Source organism: Hemicordylus capensis, chromosome 3, assembly GCF_027244095.1.
Source record: "Hemicordylus capensis ecotype Gifberg chromosome 3, rHemCap1.1.pri, whole genome shotgun sequence".
In the NCBI taxonomy this organism is placed as follows: domain Eukaryota; kingdom Metazoa; phylum Chordata; class Lepidosauria; order Squamata; family Cordylidae; genus Hemicordylus; species Hemicordylus capensis.
This window is the reverse complement of record NC_069659.1, coordinates 93,077,511-93,099,823: the sequence shown is the minus strand read 5'-3', so window position 1 is coordinate 93,099,823 and position 22,313 is coordinate 93,077,511. Positions and strand designations below refer to the sequence as shown.

The following is a 22,313-nucleotide window of genomic DNA, read 5'->3' as shown; positions in this document are numbered from 1 at the left end:
TTTCAACGAGCAGACGGCACTGAAAAGATGAAAACTAGCCCATCAATTCCTCGCCTTGACATCGGGTACATAGAATAGTTTAAATGTGCCTCAAGACCACAATCCTATGCTCACTTGTGGGGAGTAACGCCCTCAGAATATAGGGAGACTTCCTTCCGAGGATCAGGTTGTGACAGGTATATCGGACACGCGAGACTCACGCCCCGCTCCCCCCGTCCTCCAGTTTAGCCCCTCTTCCATCCCGGACCACAAGGCTCGGGAAGGGGATTCAGATATAAGGGGCGGCGGCGGGGGGGGGGGCGCAGTTATGAAAACCCGAAGAGGACGAGCGTCACTTACAATAGAAGAGCAGGAGGGCAGGAGGATTTTGAGGAGGTTGCACAAGAACACAGAGCTCAGCACGAGCAACCACGCGCCGCCATCGGTCCCATCTTCCGCGTCCGCTTCTTCTCGCAGCTCGTTCATGTCTTAGGCCAGAGAGGGAGGAGGGCGGGGCTATCGGGCCGCCCTCTTGCGAGTAGCACTTTAATTCTAAACAGTAAAGGAGGAGCGGGGGGGGGGGACACAATAACAAAGCTCAGCCTTGCGCTCCCGCAAGTGCGCGGCCACAGCAATCCTTTATAAACTGCTCTCGCGACGCGTGCCTGTCATAGTGACGCATGCGCAAATCCCGCAATCGCTGTCACAACGGTAGTGTGGCGTGAGCTTAAAAAGCGTTAAAATGATGATATAATACAATAGTAACAATGAAAGGAACGGGGCAAACAGCCCCAGCTCAACTGGCGGGGAGAGGGAGAACCGAACTTTCCCCTCTCGAGGGTGACGGGTTGTTGTGATTTAAACGCGCTCCCGCGAGCCCAGCTGCCCAATAGGAAAACGCGCGCCTGTACGCGGCGTCGAGAGATGCGTACGCTTCTCTCCTCCGTCCGGCTGGATCCTGTTGCAGCGCCGCTGCTGGGATGTTTGCGGGAGAAGTGGGGCGGGGGGAGGAGGAGGAGGAGGAGGAGGGAAAGGCGGGCGGGGGGCAGATAAGCGGGCGGGCTCTGGAGTCCGAGTGCGCAGTAGTGTGATAGCCAGACAGACTCCTAGAAGGCAGAAGTAAGAAGTCACCGCTGCTCGTGCCGTGAGAAATAGCGCTCCTGCTGCCCGACGCTAGGGGGGAAAAAAACCCACGAAAAGCTGATCGCCACCGTTCGGCATTGCCGCTTGCTCCGCCATGCCGAAGAGAAAGGTTGGCGACGGGCGCTCGCGCACCTTGGTGTGCGGCAAAGACGCGCGCTTCCTTCCCCTTCACCACTTCCCTGTCCTATATCGCCTTCTTTCTCCCGGTCCCCCCACCCCCCCCCCTTAACAAAAAAAAAAAAAATTAACCGCGGTGATGGCGATCTTTTGTGTACGGGAGGCCTTTTTAAAAGGAAAAGAAAGAAACTAAATCTGCGGCAACTCCGTCGTCAGGATGCAGAGCTTTCGCGTTGATCTAGGTCTAGGAGGGGGGGTGGGCGTGACGGTTGTAAATGGCCGCGGTTGTCCTCCCAAATCTGGCCCGCCGTAAGTCTCGTGCCCGACCCACGAGACTCCGCGCAGGCTGCTTCGGAGGGAGCCTCGCGCAGGTGCTAACGTCGGGTATTTTCTGTTGATAGAAGGCGGGGAAGGTCTCAGGTTCGAAATCTAAACACAGCGGCGGGAAGGGGGCGTGTGCGTTATGACGCCACACATCCTAGAATGGCTCCTCGCGTAACCCTTTGCGCATGCGATACTCCTTTCTCCTCCCTTTCCATATCAAAATCAGCTGTTTCTTTTACAGGTAAACGCTGCTGAAGAAGAGGTGAGTATTAAATGTTTGGTTAGTGCTTATTACAGGGATGAGGAGAGATGGTAGCATTGGAGAAGTTATTAATACCGAAATGGCTGTGTCTTTTCTCTTTAGCCCAAGAGACGATCAGCACGATTGTCAGCTGTAAGTAGAGAGATGTCTTCGTGTGTTATATCTTTTGCCACTGGCTTTTTAAAAGAAAGACCGTATAATAAAGCTAGTGTTTTCTTTCAGAAACCTATCCCTGCCAAAGTTGAAACTAAACCAAAAAAGCCAGCTTCAAAGGTAAGGGGTGGAGCTTGTTTACGTTTAAAAAAAAAATGCTTAAAGCATTTGAGATTTGCTTTAAAAGCTATCTAAAGATGGAAAACTTAATATTTAATATGAATATTAATTTCTGTGATGTATTGTGTTGAAGTGTTCTGAAAAGTTTGTAGTTACTCTTAACGTGGCAAATGTCAGAAAGCTTACACTTGTAGCTTAATCAGACTATCCAGAACTAGATTTTTGAGTTATGATTATATTTTTCTGTGTAAAATATGTAAAGTGACTTATAACGTCTTATGGTGTATACAATAAAATATGAAACCACTAAAATCACAGTTAAGTAAAGCTTGGGTCTTAAACCAATTGTTAAGGAAACATATATATCGCAAAGCTGTGAAAAATATGAAAACATTTCCTCGGTGGCAGTAACACAACCTTGAAAAAAGTAATTCATTGGACAGTTGGTGCAATCCCAGAACTGTTTGATAGTAAATATCTAATTGAAATGAATTTGCAAGTAACTTCAGGGTTTGAACTGTAGCTTCAGTTATTCATTTGCATGAATAAACTTTGAAAGTAAACAATGTTGTGTTTATATTTAGAGCAAAAAGCTTCAGTAAAATCGGACAAAAAAAGTTTATAAAGCTTTTTTTTAAAAGTCCAAATTCTAGAAAAGCTTTATTGTGAATTTTCAAAGAAGCATGCAAACTGAGAATGTTCATGTAAAATAAGGAAATTTGCTTGTAGGTTGACTTGCATAACAGTATGCAGAATTCAATTTTCTGTGTTGCAGAATGTATTGTTTCTCTCGGACCCTCAATATAAGTCATACTTTTTAGCATAACCTAAGTAAAGAGCATGGTTCAAGTCCAAAGAGCTTATAATCTAAATTTTGACTGAGAGGAAGGAAATGACTGAAGGTGGGAAAGGGAGAGTCAGGGTAATGGGATGGATATTCTTTTTAGTGCATATTGTGCCTGTACATTTGTGCATCTGGGAGCTGATATATGGTAAGTGAAAGGTTTTACCATTGCCAGGAACTGAGCAGGTATCCTTAAGTAAGCCACGGTTGTCCCTGCCCCCAGCAGTTTTGGGATAATACTGGTCTCTGTTACATGGTTATGTTTATTGGGAACAGATGTGAAACATTTTGAACATTCCAAACTATTCTATGAATGCTAACTCTTTCGAATAGGATAGAATTGTATACTGTGAAGTTTGTTCTGGCAGTGATTCTTTCTCACCTGCTGCACCTTCTTACTACCCGTACCTGTTTTATTGCTCTCAACTGATCAAGGACTAACTAGTGTCTAAATGGCTTGATTTTATGTATTGGGAGAACCTTAAAAGTGCCTGAAGTGCTGAAAGGAGAAGCAAAGTTTAATGCCACTGCTTATTCCTAGAACCATTTCAGGATGATTGAAAAACTGAAAAATCAGTTGTTTTGAGTGTGTTTAAATTTTGTTTTAAATAGCTAAATTGAATCAATACAAACAAGTTAAACTTATAATCTCTTAAAACTGACCATTTTTCTCATGCACTTATGCGCGCGCGCACACACACCCTCTTTCTGTTTAAAGAATAATGGAGGTTTTTGGGGTTCGTTATAATTTTGGCAGGATGTGGCATTCATTCATTATTTATTTATTTATTTATTTAACATATTTTTATAACTTCCAAAACTTACGTCTCTGTGCGGTTTACAACTAGTAGTAGGCCTTGACAAACGTACTTTGCCTCTAGGAGCTAGCCCAAAAATTGAGGAGCCAGACAATGGACACTTGACAAAATTACCAGATTTAGTGATGGACATTGTGGAGGAGAAGGATAAATGGGCTTTTCTTTTATCTCTTTTTCCAGGTAACATGCTTGGAATAGAAATAGGACTACCAGGGACAAATAAAGATTTTATTAAATGCCCCTAGCTCCACTGTTTAACTTCTGGGTACTGTGTCACTTGCCCTGGCACCTGAGATTTGTCAAGCCCAGGCATATTAGTGTAAAAGCCCTGCCAGTTCAGGCCCAAGGCTTACCTAGTCCAGCATCCTGTTTCATATAGTGGCCCTGTAGATGCATCTGGGAAGCCCACAGGCAAGCGGTGAGGGCACATGCCCTCTCTCTTGCTGTTGCTCCCCTGCAATTGGTATTTAGAGGATCTTGACTCTGAGGCTGGAGCTGGCCTATAGCCACCAATCTAGTAGCGATTGGTAAACTTGTCCTCCATGAATTTGTCTAAGCCCCTTCTAAAGCTATCAAAGCCAGTGATCATCACCACATCCTGTGGCAGATAATTCCATAGATTGATTATGCGATGTGTGAAAAAGTACTTCCTTTTGTTGGTCCTAAATTTCCCAGCCTTCAGTTTCATGGGATGACCTCTGGTTCTAGTGTGAGAAAAATGGAGAAAAAATTATCTCTGCCTACTCCATGCATGATTTTATAGAACTCTGTCAAATCTCCCCATTGTTGCCTATTTTCCAAACTAAAAGGCTCCAGATGCTCTAGCCTTGCCTCATAAGGAAGGTGCTCCAGGCCTCTGATCATCGTGGTTGCCCTCTTCTACACCTTTTCCAGTTCTACAGTGTACTCCTTAAGATAGCTTGAACAGAACTATATGCACTACTCCAAATATGGCGGTGCTATAGACTTGTATAAGAACATGAAATTAGCATCTTATTTTCAATCCCCTTCCTAATGATCCCTAGCATTCCATTTGACTTTTTCACAGCTGCCGCACACTGAGTCAACACTTTCAACAAGCTCTTGACCATGACCCCAAGATCTTTCTCTTGGTCTGTCACTGAAAGCTCAGACCCCATCAGTGTATCCAGGAAGGCCTCCTTATCTGTGGTTCCTTTACTTGCGGTTTCACATAAGAAGCATTATCTCCCCCTGCCCCCAGTCTCATTAGCACAGGATTTGGATGGAGTCCTGGATTTTGTGAGGCCTGGGGAGGTATATAAGGAAGCCCTGGCCATTCTGTTCTCTGAGGAAAAACTTCCTCGTGCTGACTCAAACCTGCCTCTGCCTGTCCCCCTGTCTGTGGAGATGTTCTTGCCAACCCCTGCTGTTCTTGTCGTGTTCTTGCCAACCCCTGCTGGGGAGAGAGGCCAGCGAGTGGCAGCATGGGGAGAATAGGCCAGTGCGTGAGTGGTCCTCCAGCAGTCCCCGCCTACAGCGGATATTGCATTGGTAAAGGCCAGCACTGAGGGAAACCCCTGCTGTAGGGAGATAGGCCAGTGCTGGATGTCGCGGGGGCGGGGGGAAGAGGCCAGCATTTCACATGGATGTGAACTTGTCCCCTTATCCCATGACTGCTAAGTTTACTTGAGAGCCTTTGGTGAGGAACTCTGTCAAAAGTTTTTTGTAAGTCCAAGTATACTATGTCAGCTGGATCACCTTTTATCTACATGCCTGCTGACACTTTCAAAGGACTCCAAAATCTTAGTGAGGCAAGGCTGTAGTGAAGCTCCTTGCTAACTGGGCAAATAGGCATCCTTCAAACTGGTGACCCTCCAATATTTTGCATGGGGAGAGCAACTATTCCTATCCAATCTCAGCACAGAGTCCTTCTGTTTTTATTTTTTAAGATTGGGAGCCCTTCTGGAACAGTGAACTTACTACTTGTGATGTATAATGTTGCTAGAACTGCTTTTCTGCAGGCTCACAGAAGCCTCTCTGCTTATGTTTGAGACTGCAGGCAGGCGTACGGGTCTCACTCTTGACATGCTCAGGAGCCTCACAGCATTGTGAGTCCTCTGCTGTTATATTGGGGAACAGTCACTTACTAGGCAGTGCAACGGTTATCACCAGATATAGCAGCTGCCAAAGCCAAATTGTAAGGAACTAGCCTCACACCTTCCCCATGCTGGGACTCCTGAAGTTAACTCGCAAACGTTTATTCTCTTTTAAAGGTCTCTCTGCAGGTGCCTCAAACAACTAAAAACCAATGACCTCAGCAGGGAAGTCAGATAAGGCTCCGTGATGCGCATTCCCTCCTTATCAAAGGAAGGCAAAAGTGAATGATAGAAACTCAGAGATGTACCCATTAAAACACTGATTAGTTTACTAGGTGTTTCCGACCTAAAAGAGTTACAGTGTTTGCATGTCCAATCACTCCATTTGCACTGACCTATTCAAGCATTGTGTTGTAGCGCAGCACAACAGACAAGCAATGAGATCTTTGAGATTCCCCAGAACTGCCTTACCCAAGAAAGAAGAGCAACTGGAATGTCCCCTCAGGACATGATTTGGGCTTTAACTGCCCCTGGTTTCTTGAGCCAGTGTGCTCCATTTGGTCTCCAGTGCCCCTCACTTGGTTTCCATATTTTGGAGTCGCCCATTACTTGGACGCTGCAGTTGACACTTGCAATAATGCTTGGCCATATTTTGCTCTGCGTGTCACCCTTGCTTCCAGGCCCTAGATTGGCTCTCTTGCTGGATCCGCTCTGCAGAGCCCTCCTTTCTACCACCTGGAGCTGGCTTCATGAGAACAGATGCCCTTTGGATCTATCCCAGCAACTTAATCCCCTTGATTCTTCGCTGCTTTCTGCTGCTTCCCGGTCCATCCCCGAGGAAAGGTCCTTCAGTTGCTCCCAAGCTATAAGGATCCACTTGCCAATAATGGAAGGAACGGGGTTGTACAATAACTTCTGCACCCCAGTCTGGGCTCACTTTATCCCTGTCTTTTCTCTCTTAAATCCAAGAGCCTGTTTCTCTGGTCAGCCTAGGAAGTTACTTCAATTTGGACATCAAGCTAAATTTCCTCTTAGCAGTTACATGCTTCATCTTGTAATGTATTTTTTAAAGTAACAATACTGCTTTAGTGACTCTTACTCCATTGTACCCCTTACCCACAAATAAAACCTTCTGTTTTTGAACATCTTCCTCTCTGTCAGTCACTTTCCTGTAACCAACACTGCACACAAAATTTATTCTGATGTGGAACTGCTCTACGCTGATTTAATTTCCCCACACAAAGCCAGAATACAATTTTGGGGTGTTCACTAAATCACCTTGGGGCAGTTACATTAACAGTAAAATGCTTTGAGAACTTTTTGTTGAAAAGCAATATATGAATCATCTTCCATTTTGTTTTCTTAAAACAGTACAGTAAGCATGATTCTATTTTTTAATCACTATATTTCAGGAGCCTGGTTAGCCATGTGGGACCATCTGAAACTTCAGAGGCTTTCATTGATACATCTAGCAGGAATGTTGCATTTAAAAGTACATGAGATGACAAATATTTTCTCTGTGCAATGAAATCATGGATGAGATCTTAAATAAGGGCCAGCAAGATAACAGAGGGAAAGGTTCCTCATCTCACTTAGGAGGAAATTCACCTTTTTATGATATTTAATGCAATCATTTTATGGGCATGAGTGTTATTGAACAAGGCTGCACTCTACCTGGTAGAACTGTGTATATTGTTTACAGAAATTGGAACAGTATGCAATAAATAAGTGGGGGAAATTACCATTGTGGATTTGTGTACTTGTATGATAGCAGAAGATGAAATTCTTTCTGAGAGAGATAGTCAATATATCAGGAAATGCAAATACAGCAGAATACTTAGAAGTGGGTGGCAATGAAAGAGACAGCCTTGCTGGTGGTGCCCAATTTATGGAATTCCCTAGCTACAGAGCATTGCATCATCATCATTATTATTTATTCAATTTCTATACTTATTAAAAAAATAAGATGGATCCCTGTCCCCAAAGGGCTCACAATCTAAAAGAAACATAAGATTGACACCAGCAACAGTCAATGGAGGTACAGTGCTGGGGGTGGATAGGGCTAGTTACTCTCCCCCTTCTAAATAAAGAGAATCACCACATTAAAAAGTGCCTCTTTGCCAAGTTATTTTAAGGGGGTTATTTAAAAGACATTTTAGTTGTGGGTCTTACTGCCATTTTCAACTGCAGTGTAAGCCACCCTGAGCCATTTTTGGAAGGGTGGTATATAAATCAAATAATAATAATAATTTTAAAAATTATATTGTGTATTTTTATTTATAAACCTTGGACCAGGTAGAAGGTGGCGTGTATGTATAAATATGTGGAGCCCTGTCCAAGGCTAGTTGTAATCATAGCATTCCTGACACTTGGTGAAGTGCATGAATGTGCATGTGTATGTGTGCTTATTAAGGGCTTCATTTGCTCCAGTTTCTACTTAGTTTTACTCTGCTTGGTATCAAAATACTTTTGATTGTGAAGACTGAATTTTCATATCAGTGATAAAGGCTAGATACTGATAGTCTACTTGTATTTACTGTAGGATAAGTCTGAGGAAAAGAGAGCCCAAACGAAAGGAAAAAAGGGACCAAAAGGGAAGCAAACTGAAGAGATCAATAAAGAAGTAAATGATAACTTGCCTGCAGAAAATGGAGAAGCAAAAAGTGATGAGGTAAAATCTTAAGGTTTTGGCACACGCTCTGCAGTCTTGGTTCAGTTTAAATTCATTCATAGCCTCCCCCTGCCCCCCAAACAGACAAGCTGGTGCTGTCTCACTGGATGACACAGGTGGACAAATCCTACCATATCACATTGGTATCTGAGGTTAAGCATAGATTTGGCATGTCACCTGTACAGATTTAAGATCACATTCCCATGTGCTAGAGGAAATATTGATACTTGTGAACAAGACTGATTTAATGCTTCTAGGGTAACCCTCTACACCAGATCTACTGTTGCAGAGTTCACAAAAGTGACTCTACAACTTAGTCCTTCTAGGACACTTTCACTTGCACCCTAGTAAATAATGTCTTCAAAATACAGCCACTTACAATAACCATTTTCTTTCCAACAAAAAACAGCTAGGACAAAAATCCTTCAAAGAAATGCATTTATTTGCCCCCAGGAATTAAAAAAAAGTTCCAAGAAAAGGAGACTTAACTATTGCACAATATCCTTAATTTCACATGCTAGCAAAATAATGCTCAGGATCATCCAACGCAGATTAGAACCCTATGTGGAAAGGGAAATGCCGGATGTTCAAGCTGGTTTCAGAAAAAGCCGAGAAACAAGAGACATCATTGCTGATGCATGCTAGATAACTGAGAAAGCCAAATACCACCCAAAAAAGTCAATATGTGTTTTATTGACTACAGAAAAGCCTTCGATTGTGTCAACCATGTCAAGTTGTGGAATAGCCTTAGGAAAGTGGGCGTCACAGAACATCTCATTGTTCTCATGAGAAACCTATACACAGGACAGGAAGCCACAGTCCAGACAGACCATGGTGAAACAGACTGGTTCCAGATCAGCAAAGGAGTAAGACAAGGCTGTATACTTTCTCCTTACTTATTTAACTTATATGCTGAACATATACTGAGAGAAGCTGGATTGGAAGAAGATGAGCATGGTTTTAAAGTTGGAGGAAGAAACATAAATAACCTGCGCTATGCTGATGGCACCACTCTGCTAGCTGAGAATGCAGATGATCTGCAAGCTCTAGTAATGAAAGTCAAGGAACACAGTGAAAAAATGGGACTACGACTAAATATAAAGACTAAACGAATTTATTTATTTAATAAATTTGTATGCCACCCACTAGAGAAGTCTCTAGGCAGTTTACAGCATAAAACAAACCAAGAATTTAACAGTTAAAACATAAAAACAGATTAAAATATCCATACACACACACCGACGAACTAAAAAGCTTGGTTGAAGAGATGTCTTCAAATGACAATGGGTACAGCAGCCAGCCTCAGAATTGATAATGAAGACACTGAAGTGGTGGATAGCTTCTGCCTTCTAGGATTGACGAGCAACAGTAATGGATCCAGCAGTCAAGAAATATGCCACAGACTAGCACTTGGTAGGATTGCAATGAAGGCCTTGGAAGGGATATTTAGATGCCATGATGTGTCTATAGCTACAAGGATAAGAATCGATCAGACAATGGTTTTTCACATAACACACTATGGATGTGAAAGCTGGACTTTGAAGAAGCAAGATAGGAAAAGTATTGATGCTTTTGAACTTTGATGGTGGAGAAGACTCTTGAGGATACCATGGACAGCCAGAAAAACAAACGGATCATAGAACAAATCAATCCAAAATTTTCACTCAAGGCACAAATGACCAGGCTCAAACCATCGTACTTTGGACACAGCTCCCTTGAGAAGTCCATAATATTGGGAAAAGCTAAAGGAAAGAGAAGAAGATGATCAGCAGCAAGGAGGATGGACTTGATTACGACAGCAATGAATGCACCACTGAAAGACCTTGAAGGCCAAGTTGAAGACAGATAATCCTGGAGAGAATCTATTTATGTGGTCGCTAAGAGTTGACACCAACTTGATGGTGCTTTATCAATCCAATCAGTCAATAGTTTTTCCCCCCTTACCTGTGCTCTACAGCAGGGCTTAGCAACCTTGGTCCTCCAGAGTTTGACTACAACCATTCTCTTCCTCAGCCTAATGCATCTGCTCTAAAGTCATTGAATCCTAGTTCCATGCAGAGAGGAGACAGCTGATTTGGTTGGCTGGGAAACTGCACCCAAACTTGCATTCAGGCTCTCTGCATTTCCTTATTAAGGACACACTTTATAGGTAGAAAGACTGTTGCAAACAGCATTTTGAAGAGAAACTGGCCTCACCCTCAACAGTAAGTGTGTATTTTTATAGTTTCAAAATGTTTTTTTGATATACTGGCATATGTCTTAAATGCCCATGGAAACTGACTATGATATTCAGGCGAACACAGCACAAATCTAGAAAGTTGTTTCTTTTGTGGGCTAAGGGTACCTGAAGCAGCAGTGGCTGATAACACTCATTTGTGAATTACCAGCAATTAACAGCAATATTGTAACTTTGAAGCAAAGTCTCAGTACTCCTTCGCAAAGGATCAGAAGAAACAAAGGATCCAAAGAAACTGAATCTGTTTCTTCTCCTTGTTTTTGTAGACTGGAGGTGCAAGCAAATGAGTAGGTTTGACTGCTGAGGAAGCTCTTTGTATGATCTTATCTAGTAATTCTAATATTCGTGACAATGTATTTGCTTATGAAGAACATATGCCACATGTGGAAAGCTGCTTAGAGCACAAAGACTATGTTCCCTTGGGGTGTTCAAGCAATTCCACAGATGAGCACCCTATGGAAATGCCAAGAGAGGGAGGTAGAAGATAGCAAATCTTGTGGTTTGCAAGGGAAAGTCAGCCTAGAGGTGGGAGGGCAGCAGTTGCATGTTCATCTTACCTTCTACAGTTTGAAGATGGAGAAAGTAGTGATACATTGAGAAGCAAGAATCGAAAGATCTGGAACAAAACTCCACAACCAATTTAGCATAAAACAGCCAGACACACAATACATGAACAACCAGGGACAAAAAAGAACGCAAAGAAAGATACAGGAAATGGAAACCCTTGAACTGCTTGTCATGGAAGACATTCTTCCCCTCATCTTAGCAGCGGGAAAAGAGAGAGGCAGAGTGCACATTGAGGGAATGGAAAGAGAGCCACCCTACTAGTGTGAAAGTGTGGATATATCTTGATGTCATTGAGCTGAAGGCATACATTGGCCTGCTGCTGCTGATGACAGTGTACCATACTCTTAATGAACCTGGAAGATATGTAGTCGCCAGAGGGCACTTAGACTTCATAGCTACAGTGAGCTTGAACAGATTTTGTGTGATCACAGAATATTTGAGGTTTGACAACAAAGCACATTGGAGGCCGCCTGTGACAAATTTGCTGCCTTTTGTGACATATGGAAGTTTGGAACATGCTGGTCAACTTCAAAAATTGTATACTGAACAGAAGGTTGGCTTCAGGAATCAGTGTATGCCAAAGAAATATGATATAAAAGCTTGGTGTCGCAAAACTGATTGGGAGTCATCTGCCTGGACAGATAGCCTGGAACACAAAGGGTAACCTAGATGGGTTACAATGTAGTAACAAAACTGATGAAACTGCAATGGGAGGCATCTTGTAAGAGACAAGAGCATTACAGACTTAGAAAGCTGCTGAAAGCTTACTTACAAAACATTCAAAATATGCTTTTACCCTGAGAAGGAATAAGCTATACATCTGATAACCTGAAAGGTTCACTACCTGGTGTGACGTGCCAGTTGAACACACCAAGAGGAGATCTCTTTCTTACTTTATTATATTCTGCAGAATACAAGAAAGGTGCCGCTCTATATCAGTACAGCATAAAGAGAGCAGCCCCAAAATGGAGTCAGAGCTGAGTATGTATGTGTAATGGTTACAGATTTAACACGGTTAGCAAATCAAAGGACAGGAGATGGTCGGGTGATGCTTCACATCAAACAGTAGTTGACATTATTACTTTACATTCCTAACAGTATGCAACTCTGGTTTATTGCAGAGACACCAACCCCATTCTCCCCCATAGGAGGGGAGACAGAATGGCACATAGCTTTGTGATTGTTACCAAAAGGCAGGATACAAAAGTAACACATTTATGTGAGAAATGGGTGAGAGAATGCATAAGGCTGGTTTTACCTTGCTTGGCCCCACTCCCACTGTGTGAGTGGACAGGCCAAGGCAAGTTGCTGAGCTTGTGGCTCTGGGTAAGCAATCTTAAAATGGCGTAGCCTATGTCAACTACAGCTAAACTGGATTTTGGACAATGCAACCATATCTAAAGCAATTTTCCAGATATCACATCCCCGCTCCCGCAATATGCAGCCATACCCATACAACTCTCCCTGCCACTCCAAGATGCAGCCATATATATGCAAAGAAGCACTTCTATCTGTTCTTGCTTTTCAGAAAGATTGTATCCCAATACTGTCTATGATGCATCACAACCTGGTGGTGCATGGAGAGAACCAAAAACTTGACATCAACGTGCACTACAATGCCAATAAAAGTGGGGTGGGTAACTTTGACCACCTTATCAGGAACTACGCATGCAAGCATAAAAGAAAAATGTGGCCAATTGTGCTGTTGTTTAACATGTTGGACCCTGCTGGCATCAACATGGATGAGCACCCATCCAAAATGGGAGCTGAGATTAAAAAATAAACAAACTCCTGCTATGCCTTAGAAGATATTGATTGATGGTTAGATAAGGCAAAGGATGCAAAATCTGCATTGCATGCCTCAGGGCATCAAGTGAGCTGTAGCTACTCTGGATTACAGATTTCTGCCTCAACTGATTTCTGTATTGGAAGCTTCTGCTAGCAGACACTTTTTTTTTTTTTGGTCCCAAGGCAAAGAAGAAGAAAAGCAGAAGATGGTGCACCAGCTGTGGAACACTTACTTGCAAGGACCACTGATGTGAAGTGTGATGAGTGCCATTAGGCTGGTACCAAAAATGTACCTTCATTGTAGAGCATATTCCTCATTCTTAATAGTTTTGTGCTTAGGGTAGAAAAATGTCATCAGTAAACAAGAATAATATATGCTTTAACTTGCTGATTATGCTACTCTATATTGGAAACCTAATATATTGTGTTCAAAACATACAGCAGTTCCTGTTTAAAAATAAAAATTGGCAGAATAAAATGTGTGTTAGTTGCTCCATATGTGAAAAAGGTGCAAAGTTCTACCCAGAACAGAACACTCCACCTCCCATGTGAAAGTGTGGTTTCAGGCTCTGTGTACTTGGGTATTGTAAAATGCATTTTTTTAAAGATGCTAGGCGATTTGGCATACTCACATCACCAATATTCGCAATCAAGGCTTGGCACAGGACAATAAGCTCTTACTAGTCTGGATGATCAAGTCAGTTCATCAAACATCTGGCACAGGAACTTAATTATTTGGTTTCTCTGCTGCATTCCGTTTAGAGATGCTGGTTTGAATTCAAAATAATATGGACAGGAGGAGAAAATGTATTGGTGCTGTTTCATGAATTCTTGTGTTCAGTGAAGTGCAGCAAAAAAAAAAGTCTGAAATGGAAAATATTTCACTAATGAACTCCATGAGGAAATTTCCATTAACTAGCTGACCCTGCACAGAGCATCTGTGTGCTCTTTGGGGCTGGCTACCTCTCCCCCACCCCCACCCCCTTCTGCCCCAGTCTCCGGTCAGCCCATGCCGGTCCCAGGCTGCTGGACTGAGTGCTGCCGCCTGGCTGAGTGCCGCTGCCGGGGCTGGTCCTCCACTGCCTTGCTTCAGCCAATCAGGTGCCACCGCCTGGCCAATCAGCTGGGCGCCGGGACACACATTTCAAGGCTCACCCAGGATAATTAAATATATAGATGTGTTTTTCTGTGGAAAATTAATTTTTAAAACTCCAAGTAAATAAAAAGCAAAGTAGTGATTGTGTCAGATACTTGAGAAAATTGTGTTCCATTTCTTTTGGCCCTATTCACCCCCAGCACAGTACTTCCAGTGACTGTTGCTGGTGTCTATCTTATGTTTATTTTTCTGTGTAAATGGCCCTGAGCCATTTTTGGAAGGTGGTATAGAAATTGAATGAATGAATGAATAAATAAATTTTTTTAGCTATATTGCTGGCATGATTGAGGTTGTCAAACTAATTTTTCAAAAGATTGTGGGGGTGCTGAAATAGAACCTCTTGTTTACAAAGCTGTATGGTAAAGTTTTAAGGTCAGTCCTCAAAAAAACAGAATGGCTGCCAACCAAAACTGAGGATGACCATAACCAATCTATGGAAAGTGATAATTGCATTGGTTTTGTCTCATGTTTTGTTTTTGCTCACTAACACACAAACATGCTGGGAAGAGGGTACAATATATATTTTTGAGAGTAAAATTTTGAATGACACTTCAGATGGAAATAAGATTGGGGAAAAATATGTTCTTTAAAATTGTGATAACTTCTTTCTGGAGGAATGGTCCTTTGAGAAGCCAGAATTGGAGCATGGGCAGTGTATGGTTGTTAGTAAAATGGAAGAGTGCTGTGGTGGGGGGGGGGGAGGAGAGGAAATGCCAGTTGAGCTTTTGGAAAGCTAAATGTGGCAGTTAAGTATGAGCAGGGGCTCCTGAATGAACAGAGAGGAGATCCTGGATTAGCCATGCATACTGATTGAGAGAGAATCCTGAAGGAGTGAAAAGTGGGTTGGTGGTAGTACTCTGGTTTGGGAGAGGACTTTGTGTTAAGAGGAAACTCTAGAGTATTTAAAAGAGTTGCAGTCTTTCCCCCCCTCTTATTGAATTATTTGTTCTTTAAACTACTATTGTATTGCCTATTCACCCAGTACTCTGAGAAAAATTCTGGCTGGAAGCTTGGTAGAGTTCTAACATCCCCTGCAATAGAGCCCCAATAATCCCGTCCCCTCTAGTGTTTCCTCTAAGGCATGTGCATGTGCTCACACAGTTTTTGATGTCCGCTCAGTTAATTTTAGATCTCGCTCAGTTTTAATCAGGAAGGTCCCGCTCTGAATGCATGTGCGCACACACTGCCTTGATACTGTCGCCCAGAACAAAACTCATTCTGCACACAGACCAAAAAAATTAGAATACTTCCCTTTCCCAAATTTTACATATTAGTTTTTTAGAATACTTGTCCTGAGATCTAAATGCACTCAGTTGAACCCAGTGGGGCCTAATTTGGAGTAAGCATGTTCTTGGTATTGCAGATGTAATCAGATTAGTGCTCTGAAGCATACCAAAACTCTGTAGAGAAAAAATGAATTACCCAGGTTCTTTTTGAGTGTAAGATAGAATAATTTGAATATCTTTTTTCAGGTAAATGCAACCAGTCTTTATTCTTAAGTGATCAAAGGTGGTGTTGCATGCTATGTGCATAATTTGCTGAGAACGTTTGATTCAGTAGTACAAGTCCTAACTTTGACTGCAGCAAGGCAGAAATTAAAGAATTTGAAATAGAGATTACATATTTGCCCATGGTTCAGAATGCACCATACTGTATACCAACCTTATTATGGTATAAATCATGTTATGTTGATTACACTCAAAGGAAAAATTGAGAAGTTAAATCTATAATTCCATAGCTGCAACTTCTTCTGGTAACATAAGTAATGTTCTGCTGTCAGTTGTGCAACTATTCACAGCTAATGAACTGGAATATCTGCAAGTCAAGGCATCAAGATAGTCTTCTGTATACAGAGACCATGAACAACCAAACTATTTCATTCCGCAAAGTATGTGGAGTGTATTAATGTGTGCATAGCAGATGTTAATAATCTTATAACTGCTTTTATTTATTTTATTTATACTACTGCCAGAATTGCTTAGAGAAGTACTTCAGACACACGGATGAAGCCAAAACTAATAATGGAGATGTAGCTATGATTTTGCTTGGATGGAAATCCTAGCATTCTGCAACTAAAAGTCATGTTTTGGAACTGCAACATACTTGTGCTGTGAAGAACTAGGTAATGAAGCAAACTTTGAAATCTTCAAATTTTATACAGTTGACAATCTACATTCAAGAAGAAATAATCATCCTATGCCAAAGGCACCTATGAGTGTACTATGTGATAGTACAAAGATCAATAGTCCCTTGTACCAATTTGTATCATTTTTCTCAGTGGAAGTTCATAATCACTCAGTGCAGTTGGATGGGGTATCCATTACTATCCCTGTCTCCTGAGTTGGAAGATGTGTCACTCAGTGACCCATGTAAAAATAAAACTGCAATTGAATATACTAGCTTGTCCACCATACGAAGGAGTAGATGTTACTAAAGAGGTGGCGACAGAGTGTGCTGTTGTACCTGGTCTCTACTTTTTTCTTTCCTGAGTGGTAATTAGATACTGAGGAACTAGAGGAATTGGAATCCTTTGAAAGATCAAGACTTAGGGCTCAACAACATGTTGACAATGAAAATGGCACCCACATATGCATGGATGCCATATGTGTGCTGGCACTGTGCACTGCTTCTTGGGATGAGCACCACTGCAGCAGGAAGCTGCATGTGGTGGCGGAGAGCAGTAAAGACCTGCTCTTAAAGAAGAAAAGATCCCGCTTGCTGCTCCCCTCACTGTGGCACTAAACCAGTGCACAAACCTCTGTTCTTGCACATCCTGATTGTTAGTAAAGGAAGCTTTTTCTGTCAAGTCATGTCATGTTTATTTACGGTCATAGACCAAAATTTACATACATAATAATACACGTAATATAGTAATAATATATACATAATATAATCAGGAACATGGACTCATCCTAATCGGCAATTTCCCGTTAGCATAATCTGATTTACCATCTGTTGTCTAGCCTTCTTAGCTGCCTCACAGAACTTAGCAACTTTAAATGTTACTTCCTCCTTCTGAGAAGCTTTTTCTGTTATAGGTAGTCATAACTCTTTCAGGTCCACTGTAAGAAGGAAAATAGCTGGCAAACAATTGTAGAAAGACCTATGTAAATAATTCAACAAGAATGAAGAGACTTTCAGCATGATGTGCTAACAAATGTTTCACAAAAGAATAAAATACTTGTATAAGAAGCTGCTGCTGTGAAGTAGAACATCATCTGAGGAACACCTACATCAGGAATCATGTATGTTTAACAAATAGATTAACAACTTTAGATTGCTAGCATCTCGTACTTTCAAGTGATGGAATTAATAATGCTACTCTAGACATGGGTTAAACTCATTTTCTGTCTTTTGTTGCAAGAACCTGAAAACTTGAGTAAAACAGATTTGTCAAACATGGAAATGGAAAACGTGCTACCAGGTCTGTGGGAAGGCCCTTTGTCACAAGAAGATGGTTGATAGCAAGTGTGGTGGATAAAACGTCAGGAAAAAGCAAGCAAAAGGAGATGAGACACTAGCTCAAACTACATATGTGAATAGTGCATATTTCTGTATAACTGAAATCAATACTGGAAGGAGTGTTACTAATTGTCCATAAGTTCGCATCACGTAACTGCTTATGACATTCTTTTTTAGAGAACAGTTCAACAATGGCTATTCAAAAAATCAAGTAGAATTGCTGACACATCAGATGGATAAACTGATACACAAGGAAGTAATTTACTGAGCATCATGTTTCCAGCACCTGAAACAATATTCCTGAAAGCAATTGCTACCGAATCTTGACTTACAAGTGAATATTTAGTCAGTTTATTGAGAAGAGATTGAAAGAGCAGGGCCGTATTAGTGTACAAGCCCTAGTAACCAACACTGCAAGTAACATGGAAGCTGCATGGAAAATATTAAAGGCAAAACATTATCATATAATAAGTATTTGACTTCCCTATTCATAGATTGAATCTTCTGGCAAAGGACAAAGTATGTGTGCATGCAATGCAAACAATATTGGCAAACTGTAAACTAATTGTGAAGGTATTCAATGATTGTATTGCTAATTAGATACTGAAGAGATTACAGAAAGGAAAACATGGGAGAAAAGTGCTCTTCTATTACTAGCATAAACTAGACAGGACTTGGATGCAAAGTATTTTTTTTGTTGCATTAAAAAAAAAAACCTGCAGTGTGCTACTGTCGATGCCACTGTATCGCAAATTATTTCTATCATCCTTTGTAAATATTCTTGACAAAAGCTTGTGGTTTGTTTTTGTTTGAGTGCAGGCTGGGTCAGCCAGAACATGTAGACAAATTAGGTGGTTGCTTAGGGTGGCAAATGTTAAGGGGTGCCAAATTAGAAGTGGTTTTTTAAATTTTTATTCTAGGTAAATAAAAATCTCACATAGAATATTTTGTAGAGCAATGTGCATCAATGTTACCTGAAACAGTGCAAAAGACATATTTGCTGCAAACTTCGTTGCTTGAAGTCTCACATATACACTTATTGAGCTCAATGAGAGGTGATGTCACATTATTTACCATGGGAAGTCTCCTAGAGATTATTGGTTCTCTTGGTATGTTGCTATTGCTCTCCTAATGTCACAGCAGCTTCACTCACTCATGCCACAAAGAACTAGAATGTTTGGTACATGATGCAGCTGCTAATTATACAGAGATGTCATTGCATGTGATGGAACTCAGCAGAAAAGGTTTCAGTAGGTAGAAAGCAACATACTCTGTTCTCTCAGATGTGGAGATCCAGCAGCTGCTGGTGGCTAACAGGCAGGCTAACTGTGGCAAGATAATAGAACATGTTGTGCTCTCTGCCTGTTGAAACCTCTTCAGGTGAGACTCTTGAGCAATAAAGCCATGGTATGCTTTTTGCAATGCCATAGGATGTGGCATTTCAAATTCAAAATTTGTCTGGAGGAGGTGCCAAAGTCATACTTCGCCTAGGGACCAAAAATTCTTGGGCTGGCCCAAAGTGCAAGGAGTATTTAATTTGCTCTAACGGATGTAGTACTCAAAGTTAAAGGAGATTTACCAAACTTTTCAAGTTTTCTAGAGATATTCAGAAACTGGAACCAAAATCTAATGAAGCTTTTGCCACTTTCACCTGTATCGAAAGACACTGTAAAATATTTTAATAAGAAATCTGAGTTCTGTTCTCATCCAGTTCATTTGGCAACAAACCCAGTGGGCCCTTGGTGTATGTGCAATACAAACATTTGCATGGAGTCCCAAAGCAAAAGATGCCTAATTGTACATATCATTTCTCCCTCCAAACAAAGATGTAAGGATTATTATTGCATTCATTCATTCATTTACATTTTATATCCCGCTCTTCCTCCAAGGAGCCCAGAGCAGTGTACTACATACTTAGGTTTCTACTCACAACAACCCTGTGATGTAGGTTAGGCTGAGAGATTGACTTCTCTATATAGTTTAATTAAAGCATTGCTGTCAGATTTGGCATTATAGCTGACCTGTTGGAGACATTTTCCTTCAGAAAGGTGCAAGAGATTAAGATGCTTGGCCCAGAATAAACTTTTCAATCAATCCTTTTATTATGGTCCTTGACCAGTAGAAATTTATACAGAACAAGTTGTATACCAACCAATACCAATATACCAACCAAACTTTAAAAAAAAAATTCCCTTTCAAAAAGCGCTATCTTCCTAGACACACAAGATTGGGATCATTTCAGATATGAATTAGCTACTTACCATTAAAACACAAAGTGAGTTAAAATGGATAAGGCCAGTTCAGTGCAGGTTTGGTAACTTGCACTTGGTTTCTAGAAACATTCACTTTCAGAATAAGTAACAGCATGTATTTGGGTAAGCTTAAAAAGCAGCATATGTTTGTGTCTCATTTTCTTTCTCTTGATATATACACACACATGTACGTGTTAAGTTGCTTCTCAACTTTATACCCCCTCCCACTGTGTGTGTATTAGTTAAACCTGTTCTACTGATGAATTACCATGTTAATATTTAAAAATGTTTCAGTATGTTTATATGAAGTTTGAATTTGTTTGGAATATAACATCCAAGTCACATTGTGCATTCTTCTTAAATCCTTAATCCAATATTTTTGTTAAACTACTTGGCTGCTTGAAAAACAGACATACATCATATAAAATTAATACTGTATGATGTGCTTTTTGCCCCCCCCCCCCCCCCCCGGCCAAACACATGCTAAAACAATCACAGTCTATGTAGACCATTGGGAGAATTTGTGGAATTTTTGAGTGATTCTTGTTCAGTGTTTATGCAAATGAGAATGTGCATGGGAAAATCTTCCAAGCTGCACTAGTGGACTTATTGCACCACTGTCACAAAGTATTGTGGATTCCAGTACATTATGAGAAACATAATGATTAAAAAGATACATATAGCAGCATTATAAACTCTAGTTGGCCATGAAAGACTCCTGAAAAGATGCACAAAAGCTTGTGTAAACAAAAGAACTTTTCTGGATTTGTGGTCATTTTTCTCATACAACACTTCTACTAGGCCAGAAAAAGCCCTTCTGTGAACATGAATTGTTCATTATACTACAGAGTGTTTGATTTTAAAAATTACTGCCAGCATTGTACCGAAATGCTGGGCATATGTAGTTTACAACTATTCTGATTTGAGTACTTGGATCTAAAGCTGCTCCCATGTCATAGAGGAGCTATTGATTCTTCAGCAGAATCACGATTTACCTTCATGGAAATCAGTGTGTAAAACTAATGAACATTCACAAAACTGGAATAACATAACTGACAGCTTTAAAATGGAAATTGTGTGTGATGCTTATCAATGCAGGATTGTATGTTCAGAGATTGACTTCAATGTTTTAATGACTTGTGGTTGATTATTTTTTATGTGAGGACTAAAGATGTTTGCTGTACATTAAACAGGCAAGCTCAACCTGTCAAGAGTTTTTAAATCTAATATTCTCAGCAAAAATGTAGATGCAGTAGTACACAAATGTTCTGTTGGTCCTAAATCACAAATTTGATGTGACAAATTTTTAAAAAATAATGGCATAGTGTAAATAGTATCCATGTGAACTTGAAAACAAATGTAAGTATTGTTATACTAAACATTCTCCTTTTTCAGGCCCCAGTATCTGATGCAGCAGGAGAGAAAGAAGCAAAATCTGAGTAACATCTTGTACAAAGTCTTTAATCAGTGGTTCCTGTACCACCATCTTGTATAATTCAGAGGAATATTTTTATCAACTATTTTGTAAATGCAAGTTTTTTTAGTGGTTCTAGACAACACATTTTTAAAATGAGGGGATTGCCCTCCCCCATATCCCATTTATTGTAATTGTGTGTAAATGCAATTAATGGAATGTTTGATTAAGAAATTTCAAAATCTTGATTGCTTAACATTCCGCAGGCCAGGGTGGGTAATTTGCAATTTACACATGGCCCTCAAAGCTGTCTTCACACAGGACTTCAGTTATAATCTTGAACTTAGTTTTGTTAACTTCTAGTCCACACAGTTGCAGAGTGAAATTAATATGTGAAAGGGAAAAATGCTCAGTATGGTTTCTAGAGGCAAACAAATTGCTAACCCCAACTCTAGATTGAGATATGTTTGTAATAAGCATAGCACAGATAAAACTGTTGCCATTGTGACAAATAGGAAAATGTCTTCACAGTTATTGCCCCAATTTGTCATCTGTAGAATGCTTCCTAAATAAAATAACCTGTTCCCTGGTGGTGGATCCCCTTTTCAGATTTGTTTTATCTGTGACAGAGTTATTTTTGGTAGTGGTAGTTTATTTTTTCAACAGCTTTGAAACTGTGTTGTGAAAGACTGGAAATCTGGGTGTGTAGTGTGTGTGGTGTTCAATTACTGAGTAGATAAAACATTTGGTTAAGTAGAAATAACTTCACATGGCAGTATTTGAGACACCTGTACTTTTCCTACTTTGAATGAATGGTCTGTGAAACAAGTCAGTGCTGCAAATGACAACTATGTGGTTTACATTCAAATTATTGGAAGAAAATCTGTACAAATAGTCAGTGTTTGTGTGTGATATCAAACAAGAACCAATAAAATCTTGGTTAGAAACAA

At 40.8% G+C, this 22,313-nt stretch overlaps 2 protein-coding genes across 3 annotated transcripts in view; one reads left to right on the top strand and one right to left on the bottom strand.

Annotated features, from left to right (window-relative positions):
• The window catches only part of GET1 (guided entry of tail-anchored proteins factor 1), an 18,603-nt gene extending 16,957 nt beyond the window's left edge, over positions 1-1,646 (bottom strand). The window contains exons 1-2 of the mRNA XM_053310493.1: positions 1,372-1,646; positions 340-531 (exon numbers count right to left, since the gene is read on the bottom strand). Coding sequence (XP_053166468.1) covers positions 340-465 — 126 coding nt within the window. The 5' untranslated portion in view covers positions 466-531; positions 1,372-1,646. The remainder of the gene's footprint in view (positions 1-339; positions 532-1,371) is intronic.
• On the top strand, positions 996-22,313 carry HMGN1 (high mobility group nucleosome binding domain 1). 2 transcript variants are annotated; one of them, XM_053310494.1, is made up of 6 exons: positions 996-1,231; positions 1,805-1,825; positions 1,928-1,957; positions 2,048-2,098; positions 8,360-8,488; positions 13,263-21,338. In XM_053310494.1, exons 1-6 carry the CDS (start codon positions 1,217-1,219, stop codon positions 13,326-13,328), a joined length of 312 nt encoding a protein of 103 aa, XP_053166469.1. In that variant the 5' UTR covers positions 996-1,216; the 3' UTR covers positions 13,329-21,338. The 2 variants fall into 2 exon arrangements, with proteins under 2 accessions (XP_053166469.1, XP_053166470.1); XM_053310495.1 differs by lacking the exon at positions 13,263-21,338 and adding an exon at positions 21,345-22,313 and having other exon boundaries at positions 1,007-1,231.

Excerpts from the sequence above, each read along its gene's own strand:
- HMGN1 (XM_053310494.1), top strand. Across the intron at positions 1,826-1,927 it reads TAAACGCTGCTGAAGAAGAG|CCCAAGAGACGATCAGCACG; the intron begins GTGAGTATTAAA and ends TTTTCTCTTTAG. Across the intron at positions 1,958-2,047 it reads GATCAGCACGATTGTCAGCT|AAACCTATCCCTGCCAAAGT; the intron begins GTAAGTAGAGAG and ends GTTTTCTTTCAG.